The sequence below is a fragment of the Camelus bactrianus genome, chromosome 5 (assembly GCF_048773025.1).
Source record: "Camelus bactrianus isolate YW-2024 breed Bactrian camel chromosome 5, ASM4877302v1, whole genome shotgun sequence".
NCBI classification, from domain to species: Eukaryota; Metazoa; Chordata; class Mammalia; order Artiodactyla; family Camelidae; genus Camelus; species Camelus bactrianus.
This window is the reverse complement of record NC_133543.1, coordinates 85,559,129-85,576,373: the sequence shown is the minus strand read 5'-3', so window position 1 is coordinate 85,576,373 and position 17,245 is coordinate 85,559,129. Positions and strand designations below refer to the sequence as shown.

The 17,245-nt window shown below is 39.7% G+C and overlaps 1 protein-coding gene across 5 annotated transcripts in view; it reads left to right on the top strand.

Moving 5' to 3' along the window:
• Positions 1-17,245, top strand: part of MYO1B (myosin IB) — a 167,654-nt gene that overhangs the window by 135,016 nt on the left and 15,393 nt on the right. For 2 of the 5 annotated variants that reach the window (XM_010948705.3, XM_045511997.2), the window contains exons 18-24: positions 2,800-3,000; positions 4,623-4,716; positions 5,732-5,881; positions 9,380-9,448; positions 12,721-12,807; positions 13,073-13,159; positions 14,950-15,036. In XM_010948705.3, the coding sequence (XP_010947007.1) occupies positions 2,800-3,000; positions 4,623-4,716; positions 5,732-5,881; positions 9,380-9,448; positions 12,721-12,807; positions 13,073-13,159; positions 14,950-15,036 (775 nt within the window). The remainder of the gene's footprint in view (positions 1-2,799; positions 3,001-4,622; positions 4,717-5,731; positions 5,882-9,379; positions 9,449-12,720; positions 12,808-13,072; positions 13,160-14,949; positions 15,037-17,245) is intronic. The other 3 variants (XM_074364255.1, XM_074364254.1, XM_074364256.1) reach the window with 3 other exon arrangements.

The following is a 17,245-nucleotide window of genomic DNA, read 5'->3' as shown; positions in this document are numbered from 1 at the left end:
ATTCTTGTTATATTAACTTAGAAAGTGGGCTTTAGTTACAGGTCTGATATGAGGAAATATGTGCCTCTTTCTTTCTCGTGAGAGTTATCAGTGCGGAGAAAGTAATGATTTCTGAAGCAATCTGAAACTTTTCAAAGCAGCAGAAAGAACTTAAAAAGCATCTGGTCTCATTTTTCCACTTCTGGGGCATCTTAGATCTCAGGATTCAGTAAAGACCAACTAGTATTAGAGTTTGCAATGTGTGTATTTAGTGAACCAGGTAACAGAAGGTGTGTGTCTAACAGATCAGATTTCATACGGCACGTGGCCACCCACCTGTGCCTTCTACGGTTGTCTTTGAAAAATACAGTTGTGAGGAAGTTAGAGTGAAGAACGTTTTTGTGTTTGGCTTGTTGACCTAATATTTATATTCATAACAAATGTAAACAGGTAAAATCCCCTGGTTTGATTGCAACCAGCTTGGATCATATGTTAGGTAAAGATCTTAGTTTCAAGAAAAAATAACCAAGAAACTTTCTGTGATCAGTTGCTTTTGTTATTCTCAGTGGAATCAACTTTTTTTTTGAACCTTTAAAATTCTATTTTATTGAGGTATCATTTGCATGAAGTGATATGTACAGATCCTAGGTTAATGACTCAATTATTTTTTCACCTCTGTTTATATACTTTGGTAACCACCACCCAGGTCAAGACATGGAACATTCCATCACCCCAGAAAGTTCCTTTATTCTCCTTCCCTTTTAGTGGTTTTAATGTGTCTTTAAGAAGTCTTAACTAGTAAACGCCAAGGTTGTGAACATATTATTATATATTTTTACAGTCATTACAGTTTCAAATTTCATTTTAAGGTCTATATTTTTCCAAATAGATATTCTATAGCTTTGGGACTATATACTGAAAAGAAAAAAAAATCTCTATTTCTCATTCATTTGCCCTGATGTCTTTATTGAAAATCAATTGAATATATGTGTAGGAGTCTAGGTCTCAACTCACTAGTTTATTCCATGATCTGTTCCGTTGATTTGTCTATCCTTAAGCCAAAGAGTAGACATTATTTTTATAAATGTAAAAGGAAAACATAAAAAAAACCAAGGTCAAATTAGGTAAGGTTTAGTTGTCCATATATCATATGTGTGTGTGGAATTTATTTGACAGTTGTAGCTAGGCAGACATCACCATACATGTTTAACAGTATATTAACTAGGATACAGAGATTGCTACAGCAAGATTCAGAAAAAACAGGGGCTTAAACAAGATTGACTTTTTTTTTAATTGAAGTACCATCAGTTACAGTGTGTCAGTTTCTGGTGTCCAGCACAATGTCCCAGTCATGCATATACATACATATATTTGTTTTTTTTTTCTTTTTATTAAAGGTTATGAAAGGTTTTTTTTCATTAAAGGTTCCTTGTGCTACACAAGGTTATTAAAGATTTTTTTCATTAAAGGTTCCTTGTGCTACACAGCAGAAACTTTTTTTAAAATCTATTTTTGTATATAGTGGCTAACATTTGTAAATCTTAAAACTCCCAAATTTATCCCTTCCCACCCTCTTTTCCCGGTAACCATAAGATTTTTTACTATGTCTGTGAGTCTGTTTCTGTTTTGTAGATAAGTTCATAGTATCCTTTTTTTCCTTTCTTTCTTTTTTTTCAGATTCCACATATGAGTGATATCATATGGTTTTTCTTTCTCTTTCTGACTTACTTCACTTAGAATGACAATCTTTAGGTCCATCCATGTTGTTGCAATGGCATTATTTTGTTCTTTTTTATGGCTGAGTAGTATTGCATTGTATAAATATACTACAACTTCTTTATCCAGTCATAATGTTGACATTTATTTCTTATGTAACTTCTAAGTGTGTGGACTCCAGGGCCAGTAGAGCAACTCCCTCTGTGTTGTGGTCCTGCAGTTTCCAGGGTGTTTCCCCTAATCTGTGTAGTTTGCGATGGCTCACCACCGTGTCAGCATTCCCAGCCAGCAGCTTGCAGAAAAGCAAAGAGAGAACAAGTGCCTTCCTTTTAAGGCCACACCAGAGATGGCAAATGTTACTTCTGCTCTGGCTAAAATTTTGGTCACATGGCCACACCCACCTGCAAAGGAAGCTGGGAAATGTAGTCTTTCCTTGGGTAGCAATTTGCCCTACTGAAAATGAGGGAGATTAGGGATTTAGGGAGACAGCGGTGTTTTTAATCTTTTCATTGAGGTATATAATATACATACAGTACAGTAGGGTATGTGAATCTTAATTCTACTGCTTGTTGAATTTTTACATATGTCTACACCTGGGTAGTCCCATCCAGATCAAGATATAAAGCATTTCCATCAATTCAGAAGGGTCCCTTATGAAATTTTAAAGCATATAAGTACCATATTGTTTCCTTCTTGTGCTGTTTAGGCAAAACAGTTCCTTCCCTGTCATTCTCCACCCCAGCCGCTCCCCAGCGGTAACAGCAATACCGAGTTCTTACCAGGGATTAGTCTTTCTAGAACTTCATATAGATGGAATCATAAAATATGTCCTTTTTTACGTCAGACTTCTGTCATACGACAAAATGTCAGTGATATTCATCCATGGTATTATACACATTATTTTTTATTGCTGTGTATAAAGTGTATTTATTTTGAAGTTTTTATAAAATGATTTGAAATAACTTCAAAAGAAACAGCCAGGTTTTCCAGGAATAATAAATAATTATCTCACCGTGAAATACTTATATATGATATTTGTAAAATATGGACAGATACATCCATAGGCAACAGAGTTTAAAACCTAAAATCTGTGTGATCTTTTAGGTGTATCAAGCCGAATGATAAAAAAGCAGCACACATCTTCAACGAGGCTCTAGTATGTCATCAGATCAGGTACCTGGGTCTTTTGGAGAACGTCCGTGTGAGGAGGGCGGGCTACGCCTTCAGGCAGGCCTATGAACCTTGCCTAGAAAGATATAAAATGCTTTGTAAACAAACATGGCCTCATTGGAAAGGACCAGCAAGGTAAGACATTCATTGATCATATTTAATAATAAGTTTTAAAGTATATAGATACCGTGTTGTGTTCTTCACATGCAAAACAATTCTGTGAAAGGTTGGGTGTAGCCTCTGTTTTGGTCCATCTTCCATCAGATGTGTTTTTATTTGATGCTAATTCTTATTAATAATAAAAGTCTTGGTTTTCTTTAAGGTCAAAACAGAGCTTATCAAATCCACATTTAGAACTAGTATATCAATAGAACTAGTATATCAATAGAACTTTTAAAATACGCTGTGGCAAATTAGCAGGAGGGGAATTTTGTAATTGGTAAGTGTATTTGTGTAGAATCCTAGAAGGGTAGAGTTAGAGGCATCTTGGATCGCTGCTCGAAGCTTTTCCGGGGTTTTTTCTGGAGAATTAACTCCAGAGAAAGTAAGTGGGTGGGAATGGGGGTCCCAGTCTTTGCCCATATCTGTACCAGTGGAGAAATGGAGGTCACAGTGTCGGTGTAATTGCGAGTAAACCTGGATTGGAGAATATGGCAGAACTCAGGGCCTTATGGCTGTTAGCTCACCTGCCTTGAATTGCACTCACCCACCCAGTCCCAGACAGCACTGGACCACTGCAGACCCATCCAGTGCAGCCCCTGAGATCCCCCACATGCAGAGAAGCTGTATGCTGGCAAGTGGGGGCTGCAGGCGAGGACTCCGGCTGGCCTGCACAGTGACCTTTCTTCTGCTCTCACCAGTCACAGAAGTGGCCCTTCCTTAGAAGCTCGCCCAACCACTGCAGGAGGGCTGACGTGCCCATCTTATGGGGGTTTTCATTCCGCTATACTGGTGTTGCCTCCACGTTGTCACTGGACCTGGCCTTTCCCAGGGGCATCAGTAGGATTAGACACTCACCCTCTATTACAAGAAAAGAAACTCCACACATACGATGTTGTCTCTGGTACATAATTCAATCTCCAGATAATGTAGGATGTGAGTACTGTTTCATTTCCCTCTGCTGATTTCCAGAGTATTATGGTCAACGTCTACCATAATACACAGAACATGTATTCACTCCCTGCCTGGCATCTAGTCCACAAGTTGGTGGGGCGAAGTTTAGTATTAAAGACTGTTAAATCCAGTGTCCAGGATGGAAAGGTCACAGCCAAGTCCAGGCCTTGCTCCTACCCCGTAAGACCTTCATTCTGCTGTATGCAATGGGTCTGGCACTTAGCACTTTTGGGCCCTGCCTACAATCTGAGCAACAGGAGCAATGTCTAAAATGTTTTCAAAAATTAACTGAATGGGGTTCAAAATAGACTTGAGTTTCTTACATATCCTCTGGCCCCAGTTGGTGCATTGATACAAGTATTGCCTCTGCTAATGAAATCAAGAAATTGACTTTAATACCCTATTTTCTTAGAATTCATAGTTCTGAACCGAGAACACTTTTTAGCATTAACTGGATTCGGTTTAATTTGTGGAGTTCAGTCTGAAAATTCTTTGATTGAAGGATGCTTACTGAAAGAACAGTTATACTTGGAAATGAAGCTTTTTTTTTTTTAAATACTGCTGAGAACCTAATATCATGATTTAAGATGAGATAACCTATTTTTGTAACTCATGAAATTTACTGTTTTTATTTATTTTTATAGAGCTGGTGTGGAGGTTTTGTTTAATGAATTAGAGATTCCTGTGGAAGAATACTCCTTCGGTAGATCAAAGATATTCATTCGAAACCCAAGAACAGTATGTAATCAAAGCCTTACACTCTGAATTTATGTTATAATCATATAGGCAAGTTCCCAAAGGATGTTTAGCTCTATAATATCACCCAGGTTGCTACCAAGAATGCCACATTATTGTGTTTTTCTGCAAATGTCCAAGAGGATGGGTTAGTAAGAGGTAATGGAAGAATGTGTATTTTTTTTTTATAAAACATCAAAAGTTTTGAGCTGATAGATTGTATAGCATTTAAGAAATCATAAAGACACTGGTACTGCAACAGTAAAACCTCCCCAATTCATAAAAATTAGAGGTAAATTCTGTCTGTATTTGTAATATGTGAATTATATAGTAATTTTAGGAAAGATAACCCTACATAAGAGGTACGTGAAGGCACCCAAATTAAAAAAATTTTTTAAGTTAAAAAGAACACTTAAAATTCTATTTAGTAAAAACTCCAAGGGAGCCTTTTAAAAAGTGAATAGATTTCAAAGTTGTAGAATAGATAAACAAGATTATACTGTATAGCACAGGGAAATATATACAAGATCTTATGGTAGCTCACAGAAAAAAAAATGTGACAATGAATATATATATGTTCATGTATAACTGAAAAATTGTGCTCCACGCTGGAATTTGACACAACATTATAAAAAGATTATAAATCAATAAAAAATGTTAAAAAAAAAAAAAGAAAAGAAAAAAGAAAACCTTCCAAAAAAAAAAGTGAATAGACTAGCATGAAGTATAATTAACATAGCAGTTTATCGGTCATTTGGAGAATTTAGGAAGTGTTTAAATTGAGAGAACCCTTGCCAGCATTCTGTTAATAATTCCACCCTCACAGATAGTGTGAAGACACGTCTAGAGCTCAGTCCAGCCCTTACATGATTTGTCATAAGTTCTAAAGCACCGTCATCTAAATTGTGTATCTTGTGGTTCACTCCGACATCGCGACATTTTATTTCCTGAGAATGGCTTTCATGTATGCCGTGTGTCTTTTGGTGGGTTTTTGATAAATCTATCTATTATTTATTAGTTATTCAAATTAGAAGACCTGAGGAAGCAGCGTCTTGAGGACCTGGCCACTCTCATTCAGAAGATTTATCGGGGGTGGAGGTGCCGCACACACTTCCTGCTCATGAGGAAGAGCCAGACCGTGATTGCTGCCTGGTACAGGAGATACGCGGTGAGAGTCCCGGCGTGTTTGGTCTGTAACGACGAAGCTTATTGGCAACCGTTTGTTACGTACTTAACTATGTAGGTGATTTTTTTTTTTTTTACACATTTAATCCTCCTAGTGACCTTACGAAACGGGTGCTCTTCTGGTCCCTTTTTTAAAGATGAGAAAGCTAAGACATTGATCTGTTAAGTAACAGCTACTAAGTGGCAGAGATGGGATTTGAATCCAGGACAGCTTCAAAGCCCAAGTTTGGTTTATCACACTGTCTTCCACTGATACAGAGATCTGTAGTGGGAGACCTACACCTTGAATTTGGTGATCGGATTGGAAGAGGTAATGTCATTTAACCCTTTGAGTATGGTAGGGTCGGTTTTCCAAAATAATTGGCTCTTCTCCATTTATTGTAGGACACTGGGAATGGCTTTAATTCTAGAGAGCTAATGCCACATTTTAGTAGAATTTTGTGTTTGGGTGAAAAGTTGGATTTCCGTTAGTCCTCAATCTAGACCTTTGGGAAAGGACCTCAAAATAAAGGAAGGTTAATTGATAGAGAATTTCTTTTTTGGAATTTTCTTCCTCACTCGATTAGAGATGTTTCACTGGAGGCGTAACAGGTTTGAGGAGAACCTGAAGGTTTGCCTGTAGGCTGGCTTGAACTTGGCATTGTGTTCTTGCAAAATGAATTTTAGTGATAAGAGCACTGCTTCCAAATGCTTTTTCATTCTATGCTTTTTCACTAGAGAGTGAGTTGGAAAAGGAATTAAAATTGCAATCAAATCTCCGTTAGGGTATTCTTCCTCTTTTTCAGCTGTAGAGGAATTTTGCTGTAAAGGAGTGTATAATCAGAGCATAATTTATGCTGACCTATTCTCATGTAATACATTTTAGCGTATAATTTCCAAGTTTTAGAAATTAATGAGTTACTTAAATGATTAACTAAAGAAAAATTGCCTGATCTTTAAAAGAGTATCTTTAAAGTTGCTTCCTCTAGTCAAAAAAATATAACCAACAATACAAGTGTTAAAATTTGACCCTATCCAGCCATGTTAATGATACATTCATTCATATGTATTCTGCAAGTGCCTGGAGGACTTTGTCCCCAACCTGGCTGCACAGAGCCCTGGTGCTTTGCCTGCCTGCAGATTCATGATGCTCTGTTTTCTGTTTTCCTGAGAAGGGGAGGACCAAGAAATAGCCAGTCCTCAAGGAACCCTTTTCATTATTTCTTATTTTGAGATCATTAAGAAAATCCAAGTTTGGAAGGATTCTGATTTAATCTGTCTTGAATTCTGCAGATAGTTTTGAAACACCTCCTCTGCCAGACTCTGGGGATAGCAAGCTGAACCAAACAACCTGATTCCTGTCCTCAGAGAGTTTATATCTAGTGAAGGACGATATGCATTTAAGCAAGTAAATAATCAGAACAATGACAGATTGTACTAAGTGCTAGGAAGGAAATAGAGAACAGAGATAAAGAGGAGTAGGGAGACAGGATATAACGTTAGTAGGATGGTCAAGGAAGACCTCCTGGAAGGAGTCATTTCTCAGAAGAATGAGAAGAAACAGGCAGGGAACCAAGAATAGTAGGTGTTATTTACATCCCCTCCACCCCCTGCAGTATAGAGCTTTTGTGTCTCCAGATATTAAAAAAAGGCACCATATGTATCATTCATTCATGATGCTGGGAGTTAGAGTGAAAACCAGTAACAGCCCAATCTTTAGAGAAAGTACCAACTGTGCTCTGGCGTCATCTCTGTGTAAGCTGCAGGCATACCTGAGAGACATTGTGGGTTTGGTTCCACACTGCTCCAATAAAGCAAATACCACCATAAAGCGAGTCGCATGGATTTGTTTGTTTCCCAGTGCACAAAGAAGTTAATGTTTCCACTATACTATGGTCTGTTAGGTGTGCAATAACACTTTGTCTAAACAAAACTGTACATATCTTAATTAAAATTACTTATTGGCTAAAACATGCTAACCATAATTTAACAATGCACGGTTGCCACAAAACTTCAATTTCTAAAAAAACGAAATTACCTGAAAAGTGCAATAAAACAAGGTATGCTTGTAAATGTCTCAACCAGTGAACTACGTGTTATCCAAGCCAGTGATTTTGCCTTGACCAAATAACTCAAAAGATTTTCTGAATGTCCATTTTCGGTTACTGATAATGTTAAAGTCCATACTCTGTGATATTTCATGACTCTTTGAGATGAATTCTAAAGTGAGATAGTTATTTTCAAGCCACACAGGAATTTTAAAAGGAAAACATTGAGGTCTCAAATGGATGTCAGAAGTGATGGTCAGATGTTGTAGGTATAATTTGGGCCCTACAGCCGTGGAATATCAATCCGTGTGGAACCTTAGAGGTACAACTGATGTGGAAACTGAGGCCGAAAGAAGGTAGTGACTTGTCTGTCCATGGTCCCAGGTTCTCTTTGCCTGTGTCTCTGGCATCCTCTTTTGTTCTGCTGCACATACGTTTCTGACATCACCTTCCATTTCCTCTGATCGTCTAAAATGTAGCCCAGGGTCCTGGAGGCCTTGATCCCCTCAGAGAAAGGGAGCCGGGCAGGCCACCATCTCCAGAGTCAAAGACTCACAGCACGGCTTCAGGACTTTGTTTGCAAAGCTGTGGAATTTCATCTCAGATGCCCATGTTGTAGTGAATATTCCTCCCTAAGTACAGTAAGAACTCACTTGTCTAGGGCCAGTGTTCCAGCAGGCTCCACTCTCCAAGGCATCAGCCCTGGAAGTAAGGAGGGCCTCTGGGCATTGAGCTTACTGACTCTTGGCCCCAGGCATCACGGGGTCTTTCCAAACCTTTCCCACCTAGAAGTAACCTCTGCTGCATCTGAACCTGCCTGCTGTGCTCTCATTTTCCCCAGGACACTATTTTTCTTTTCTATTCCTGGCTGGTCCCCTCTGCGAGCCCTTGAATTCAGGGATGGAGTTGGATTCACATTTACATCCTCATAGTTCCATCGAAGGGCTGGATGCAGAGTTGGAGCTCGATAAATAAAGTTTAGTTGATTGGTAGAAGTTTACTAAAATTTGTTAGCTGATTTCCCAGCTTGAGGCAGGGTGAAAGCAGCAAACCTAAAAGGAACTGGGGGTGTTAGAGGCTGACTCAGTAAGCAGCATCAGAATGCTCGGATGCAGACGCAGAGCTCAGTGTGTCTCCATGTTCTGTGCATTTATTGGGTGTCTGCTGTGTGTTCCAACTCTGTATTATAGCAGCATGATGCAAAGAACAGATGTTAGTCATGGTGGATCCTGAGTTACATAGAAACCATTCAATTATATTTTCCATCCTTGAAGCAAACTTGAGATTAACTCAAGTTTGGATTTTTGGATAGTTTGATTTCTATACTTCTTGGTTCCCAGAAGGAATACGGGTGATCATGAGTTCGCTGCACTAAGTGAGCAAGTCTACTCTCTGTGAATGTGTATTTGGGTGTGTAAACAGAACGGCTAATATCTTCCCCTTTCATCCTACAGCAACAAAAGAGGTATCAACAGATAAAGAGCTCTGCCTTGGTAATTCAGTCTTACATACGGGGTTGGAAGGTGAGTTTAAAAGAAGTGACCCTTATTTATCTGGGGTTTCCATGTTCTTTACAAAGGATGATGTCTTTGGGCTCACCCTGCAGGGGAGGGCTCCTGGTCTCCTGCCTACCCTGTAAACAGTCAGATGGAAAGAATAAATATTATGGGCCAAGCTGGGGCCCTTGACTATGTCTTGGCTGCTTCCTGCTTTCTTTTCAAAAGCTTTGTTCTCTGAGCAGGAAGTCCTTGAAGTAATACTGTACATAATTTCAGTATCCTCTTGCCCTGTTTGCGAGGGAAGCTGTAGTCCAGGGGGCCATTTCTTACTGTTGCCTCCATACCTGTGAGTCCTGCCAGACCTCAGCTCCCCAGCCCAACAGTGCCTTCTGTAACTTCCCCGTGACCATCTTGCAGGCTGCCCCATAATGATCGAATGGTCTGGAGCTCTAACTGTCTTAGCAGGGGTCACAGTGCACACACTACCTGGTTCCAGGTCCTTCCTGCCAAGGCTTGGATCAGGGTCAGCAAACTACAGCCCATGGGCCAAATCTAACCTACTGCCTGTACAACCTGAGAGCTAAGAATGGTTTATATTTTTTAAGGCATTGTTAAATTTTAAAAAAAGAGGAATATTTTGTGACATAAAAATTATGCAGAATACAAATTTTATATAAATATATACGTACATGAAATACAAAGTTCATAGAAATAGTGTTTTCTAAAAAATTTTTTATTGAATGAAAGATTTTTAAAATTCTATAGTGCTTTACAGTTTTCAAAAGTTTCACGCATATGATTTCATACAATCCCATAATAACACTTGTTTTATCCCCTACTGCTGTTACCCTTTCCCCCTTCCCTTTCTGTACTGGTAATCTAGTTTGTCCTCTATATCTGTGAGTCTATTTCTTTTTTGTTTTATTCACTAATTTATTGTATTTTTTAGATTCCACATATAAGTGATACTGTATTTGTCTTTCTCTGTCTGACTTATTTCACTTAGCATAATGCCTGCCCTTCAAGTCCATTCATATTGTTGCAGATGGCAAAATTTCATTCTTTTTTATGGCTGAGTAATATTCCACACATATACATATACACACACCACATCTTCTTTAACCATTCATTTGTTGATGGACACTTAGGTTGTTTCCATATGTTGGCAACTATAAATAATGCCACCATGAACATTAGGGTGCCTATATCTTTTTGAATTTTTTTTATATATCCAGGTGTGGAATTGCTAGGTCATATGGTAGTTCTATTTTTACTTTTTTGAGAAACCTCCATACTATTTTCCACAGTGTCTGCACCAATTTACATTCCCATCAGTAGTGTGGGAGGGTTTCCTTTCTCCACATCCTCGCCAACATTTGTTATTTATGTTCTTTTTAATGATGACCGTTCCGACAGCTGAGAGGTGGTATCTCACTGTGGTTTTGATTTGCATTCTTCTGATGATAGTGCTGTTGAATATCTTTTCATGTGCCTGGTGGCTGTCTGCATTTCCTCTTTGGAAAAATTAATCCACAGAGGCATTGCAATCCCTATCAAAATACTAATGGCATTTTCCACAGAACTAGTACAAATAATTTCAAAATTTGTATGGAAACACAAAGATGCCAAATAACCAAAACAATCTTGAGAAAGAACAGAGCTGGAGAGGCCACACTCCCTGACTTCAGACTTAACTACAAAGCGACAGTAATTGAAACAGTACAGTACTGGTACTAGATGAATGGAACAGAATAGAGAGACGAGAAATAAACCCACACACTATGGTCAATTAATCTGTGACAAAGGAGGTAACTATATACAGAGGAGAAAAGATGGTCTCTTCAATAAGTGGTGCTGGGAGAACTAGAAAGCTTATGTAAAAAAATGAAATTAGAACATTCTCTAATGCCATATACCAAAATAAACTCAAAATGGATTAAAGACCTAAATGTAATAAGACCAGGTACCATAAAACTCCTAGAGGAAAAACAGGCAGAACACTCTTCCACACAAATGGCAGTGATGTCTTTTGGGTCTTTCTCCTAAAGCAAAGGACACAAAAGCAAAAATAGACAAATGGGTCCTAATTAAACTCAAAAGCCTTTGCACGACAGAAGAAATCACTGACAAATTGAAAAGACAACCTATTGAATGGGAGAAGATACTTGCAAATGATATGACTGACAAGGGGTTAATATCTGACGTACATCAACAGTTCATTAAATTTAGCATCAAAAAAATAAACAACCAATTAAAAAGTGGGTTGAAGAACTGAATGAAAGTTTTATAAGTACACAGCCATGCTCATTTATTTTATATCTTGTCTGTGGCTTCTCTAGCGCTACAAGGCAGAGTTGGTAGTTGTGGTAGAGAACTTGTGACCTGCAAAGCCAGAAGTACCATCTGCCCTTCTACAGAAAATGCTTATTGCCCCTGCTCAGGTTAAAGATGCTTCAAAGATACCACTTTCCTGTTGGGTGATTTTGTGGAGTGGGCTGGATCCAGAGGGTGGTTCTCAGGCCCAGAACCCCTTCAGAGGGTAGAGCCTTGGGCCAGGAGTCCGGCAGCTTCCACTGACCTTTGTCGAGGCCTGTGGTGACCCAAGGGTTCGGTTGTTGTCCCACAGCAATTGCCAAAATACAAGCCTGAGTACATGGAGTAAGTGAACTTACTATCCGCAGGTTTTTCTTGGACCTAATACAAGTCCTGGCTCCAGGTGTCCAGTCTAGAGACTTCAGAGTCAGGACTCGGGGTTCACCTCCAGACTGGCGGTCCTCCTGGCCCCCGCAAAATCAGTTTCCAGCAACTGCTGGAAAGAAGCCACTAGTTTTGAACCAGTGAGGAAACTTATTTTAGCAAATTTTTAGTTACCTCCTCTGGATAAAAAGTACAGCTCCAGCTACATTCCACACAATAATCATTAAAGGGAGCAAATGGATTTTGGTGGTTCACTGGAGATCCTTCAGCCACATTCTGAGAACTGTTCCTTCCATCTGCTGTGCACCAGTTTGTATCGCTGTGATCAGGTGTTTTCCCGTCACAGTGCAGGGCAGGGGAGGCTGCTGTCTCAGTCTGAGTGGGGACTACACTGTCACCTGTGACACCTTCATTTACCACCTTCTCAGGCCGTTTGGGGTAATAAGCTATTTCCCCTTTTCCTTTCTTTAAGCTACTGACCTTTGCCCTGAGAATCAGGATTATCACTGTCTCTTCCGGTGTTTGTTTTCAAGTCACTATGGATACAGTTTTTTTGTTGTCATTAACTTTCTGTTTTTCTGGGTCATTCTGTGCTTTAGGCCCGAAAACTCCTGCGGGAGCTGAAGCATCAGAAGCGCTGTGAGGAAGCAGCCACCACCATTGCAGCGTATTGGCATGGTACCCAGGTAGGCCAGAGACCCCCAGGAAGGCAGCGGGTCCGGAGTGCTGTGTGGAACCACCGACCCTCCATTCGGGTCTCACTCGCTTAAGCTCCTCGGCACGCGTTTGCCTCTTGCTCTTTGCAGCGTCCTGGTGGGGGGTGGTGGCACATGCTTTTGTGTTTACTATTTGACGGTGACCGGTGTCTGTCTTTCTCTTTCTCCGTTGGGAATCAGCAGTAACCTTTCTTGCCTTAAACTCTTCTGTGACTCCTTTTCAAATGCATCACAGGCGCGAAGGGAACTGAGCCGGCTGAAGGCGGAGGCTAGGAATAAACATGCTATTGCAGTTATCTGGGCTTACTGGCTTGGATCGAAGGTACTTGAAATGCACATCCCATCACTCCCATCCTGGAATCTGCAGTAATCAGTCCGTACCTCCAGCGTTTCAGGGGACGGAGGCCCACAGTTAACCGTGGCTCACACTGGTGCATGCTGTAGCCGCTAAATTTAATAAACCTGGAGATGTTAGTGCCAAGAGTGCCCTAGGAAGCTTAAAGCATGTGCAGGGAAAAAAAGACTAATTGCTCACTAATGAGACACTAGCATAGCTGTTTTTTGTTAAACTGTCAAATAACATGCATGTTTAGTTTCCTTTTTTTTTTCCCACCCCCCGATGTATCCTGGCAGTCTTAGAGGTGTTTTGGTGTGTTGGGGGTGGTGGGGGGCATGTTGGAAATGTTAAGGTTTGGGTTTCTTTGGTCTTCTGCAACATATTGACAGTAGAAACGCCTTTAACGCATGCTTTAAAAAAATATTAATCCATAAATGAAATTGTTTTTAGGCTCACTGTGGCAGCTATTGATTATTGTAAGCAAAATATTGTATGTGAAAAGAATTATCATCTGTGACTTAATAAAAGCTATGTTCATGCAAAGCTAGCTATAATTGCCCCTGAAGAATCCCAGGAATTTCAGCATCAGCTGTTTGTTTTCAGAAACAAAGGCCTCCTGAAATACTCTCACTAATCCCCAGGCAGAGTCGTGGGCTCTGTGAACATTTCACAAACCCCAAGGGACAAGCATTTTAGATGTTTTTGTTACTTAGAAAATCAAAGGTCATCTCTGCTAAAAATGTGTATTCCAGCTAGAAACTCAAATACCCATACAGTCCTATGTTTTCAAGTCTACCTTGTCAGCGTTATAAACCCATCTTGTGAGGAAAATGAGAAAAGTCAACATTTGCCGGCATAAAGATCTTAAAACTTGCCACAAACAAACCAGAGTTGTTCGTTTGTATTTTCCCCTGAGAAATCGGTGTGGAGCAAACCAGTTCTTTTAATAAACTGAGGGAACTGTCTTAGCAGAGGCAGAGGGTGTCTTAGTTATCCCTGGGACCTCTCCCCTGAGTGAGCTCATTTCCCAGTCTGAGTACGACAGTGTAATGAAGCATGAGTGCCTGTCTATTTCTGTCTTTTAAAACAACATACCTCAGATGAATTTTTCCCTAAGTTAGTTTTTAAACCTATGAGTTGTTTCACTTTTTATCTTGCTTCGGTATATTTCACTTTTGGAGCCTTCACTAATACTAAATTTTGATACGTGCCACTTCTAACTGGAAAGAATTGGGGGTTTTTTTGTTCTTGTTTTTTTGAACTACAGAGAAGCAGCCTTTATTCCTTCCAGTTTCTAAACGGTTGTTCACAAGAATTGTCTTCTTATGCACCCAAATGAACGAACTCAGGAATTCACGGCCTCTTTGGCCCCGTGGGCTGGCAGCAAGGGGAAGTCTACTGAAATTAGGTGCCACTCAGAGTTCTAAGGCTTCGATGGGGGAGGGCAGAAGGGAGAATGTGGTGAAGGAAAGGAAGAGGGAGAGAACCGGGGAGAAAAAGGAAAAGAATGGAAGTAAGGGAGTGGAGGGAGTGCTTCCCTTAGGTACCACACAGATGGCTGGCCATCTTCTGGGACAGGGCCTTAACGCATTGAAAACACGAGGGACCACACAGCCTTCCACTGATGCTTTGGGTTTAAATGATCACGCACCGTTTCTCTGTCATTCTGAAATCCTTATAAATTGGCTCTCCTGTTTGGTGGGGTGTCTTTTTTCTGGTCATTTGTGCTATCTGCATTGGGCCGTCTCTTTTATTTACCGTCTAAAACATTCTAGGCTCGAAGGGAATTGAAACGCTTGAAGGAGGAGGCTAGGCGTAAGCATGCAGTTGCTGTCATTTGGGCTTACTGGCTTGGACTGAAGGTACTTCCTCAACCCCTTCTTTCTGTCCACGGTGAACTCAATGAAGCCCAGCACCTACTAACCCCGATGAAACAATTACGCTTGCTCTTGGTCTGCACAGTCTTTTACAATGTCATCCTGCCTAATTTTGTTCCTTTTGAGAACAAACCTATACACTAATATTTTCTGATTTTATTGTGGTGTCTTTCTTTAAATCATAGATTTAAAGTAATAGCGTGTTACTTTAAATAGTAATATAGTATATTTTTCCCAAGATATTTGGTTATCCAAGTTCTATTTAATGCTATCTCTATGAGGATGAAGGTTTTTTTCTTTTCATTTATGAGACAGAGTTACAGTCGTTGAGCTAAAAGCTGACCCACCGTCTGCGGTGACCAGCCTGGGGATATTGGGCTATTGTTGCCCTTTATCCTCCTATTCTGTTCCATTGCTGGCTCCTGGGGCAGAGCTTTCTTCAAAGTGCCTGCCATTCTAATTGTTCAGCATAGAAACCAAAGGGTTTTGCATAAATGTACAGATTTTGACAAATAAGACCGGCAGTGGATCATTCAGGTTAAAGAGGACTTTTGATTTGAATGCCTTCTAATTTAGGGCAGGGTTTATTTCAAAGTGGTACTAACCATTTGAGGTGAGGATGCATATAAGTAAACATGGCTCCAAATTCTGAAAAACCCTGACAATAACCTTAGGCAATACAAGGATTTTGTGTTCCTAATATTCAATAACTCATCACTGCAGGGACCCAGCCACATTGCTGTTTTGGGATAATTAGGCCCCCTTTTGACACTTCCCCTTTGTTGTTTTACTTTAGTATTATAGTAATTCATTTTTTTCTAAATATTTGAATGTCATCCAGGAAACCATTGACTCTGAATCTGGACAGTGTTAGCAGTATCTATCTGTAAACTCTGCTTTGAACAACCTACATTTTTTTCCCTGAAAGTTTAGCCTATAAACTTTAGTAAATTAACTTTGTGATTATAATAAATATGCATCAAGTTATTTTTGAAGTAATTAAGTAACTTAAATATGAATTTAAGATGTTCTATCTCTAGAATTCTGAACAAGTTCTGTAACTACTTTTTCAAAGTCAAAACTAAGGATTTTATTTCCCATTTGATTCACATTCTAATTTTCATAAAGGGAGGAACAAACAACATTGAGTCAGGACTTTTACTCTCTATAATGATTTCTACCAGCAACATCAGATTTATCTTCAGCGTTCTGGATTTAACTAACTGCATATGATTTTAAAAGCACCTTCATATTAGAGTGTGTGCTAGCGTCCTATAAACCAAATTCACTGTTTTAGCCTAAGTTATTTGGGCTTATTCTCAACATAACTGTCTTTATTCTTCCAGTTTCCAACAGAACAGGATTATTTTAAAATGTTGCCATTATTACTGCTATGAGATAAGATTAAACTCCTTTGAAGACCAAGAATGTAATAATTTTGTATTTTTTTAAAAAGAATTATGTTAATAGGAACTGTAGTTTCACCCTTATAAATGATTTGATTGTGAAATTGATTATAAAGTTCAATGGGACCCTTTTTAGGACCCTTGGGGCCCATGAGGGGGACCCATTCTATATGCCAGCGTGTTGTCACCAGGCCTTCTCTGTCTGTAGCTGTATTTCAGGAGAAAGGGCCTGTCCTGTGAAGTATCAAAAAGCATGTTGCCTTGAGCTCAGTTACAGTGACGTTCAAGTGAATACAGGACTTCTAGTATATTTCTAAGGACATGTTTTCACGAAACCTCACTTTAACTTCTCTGCTTTCCTACACTATTACAATTTCAGGAACCAATGAATAGGTACCTTTTTTCTTTTTGTTACTTTTGACCTTGTAAGTTTGAGATTTGAAATAGTTACGAACAACTCCAAAGCTAAAAGAGAAATGAGCATCGGTAACATAGAGTATGAATTAAAGGAGAAACTGTCTATGTGGTGTATGGGAGAATTTTCAAACCTTAATAATCCACAGGTGTAGAAAATAACGCTGATGCTCACATGCCCAGAGGGACTAGGCAGGTCTTGTGTTGAGGGAAGTAGCAGATGGAAGGCGGGTTAGGAACAGCCGGCCTCATGTAGTTTGGAGCGTGCAGCTCTCTCCTAAGGCAGCAGCGGCCACTCTGGTGCACTTTGTCCTTGTCGTGTGGGACTGGAGCTCACTGTTGCTCGATACTAGAAAATGGTAAGAGAAACCCGT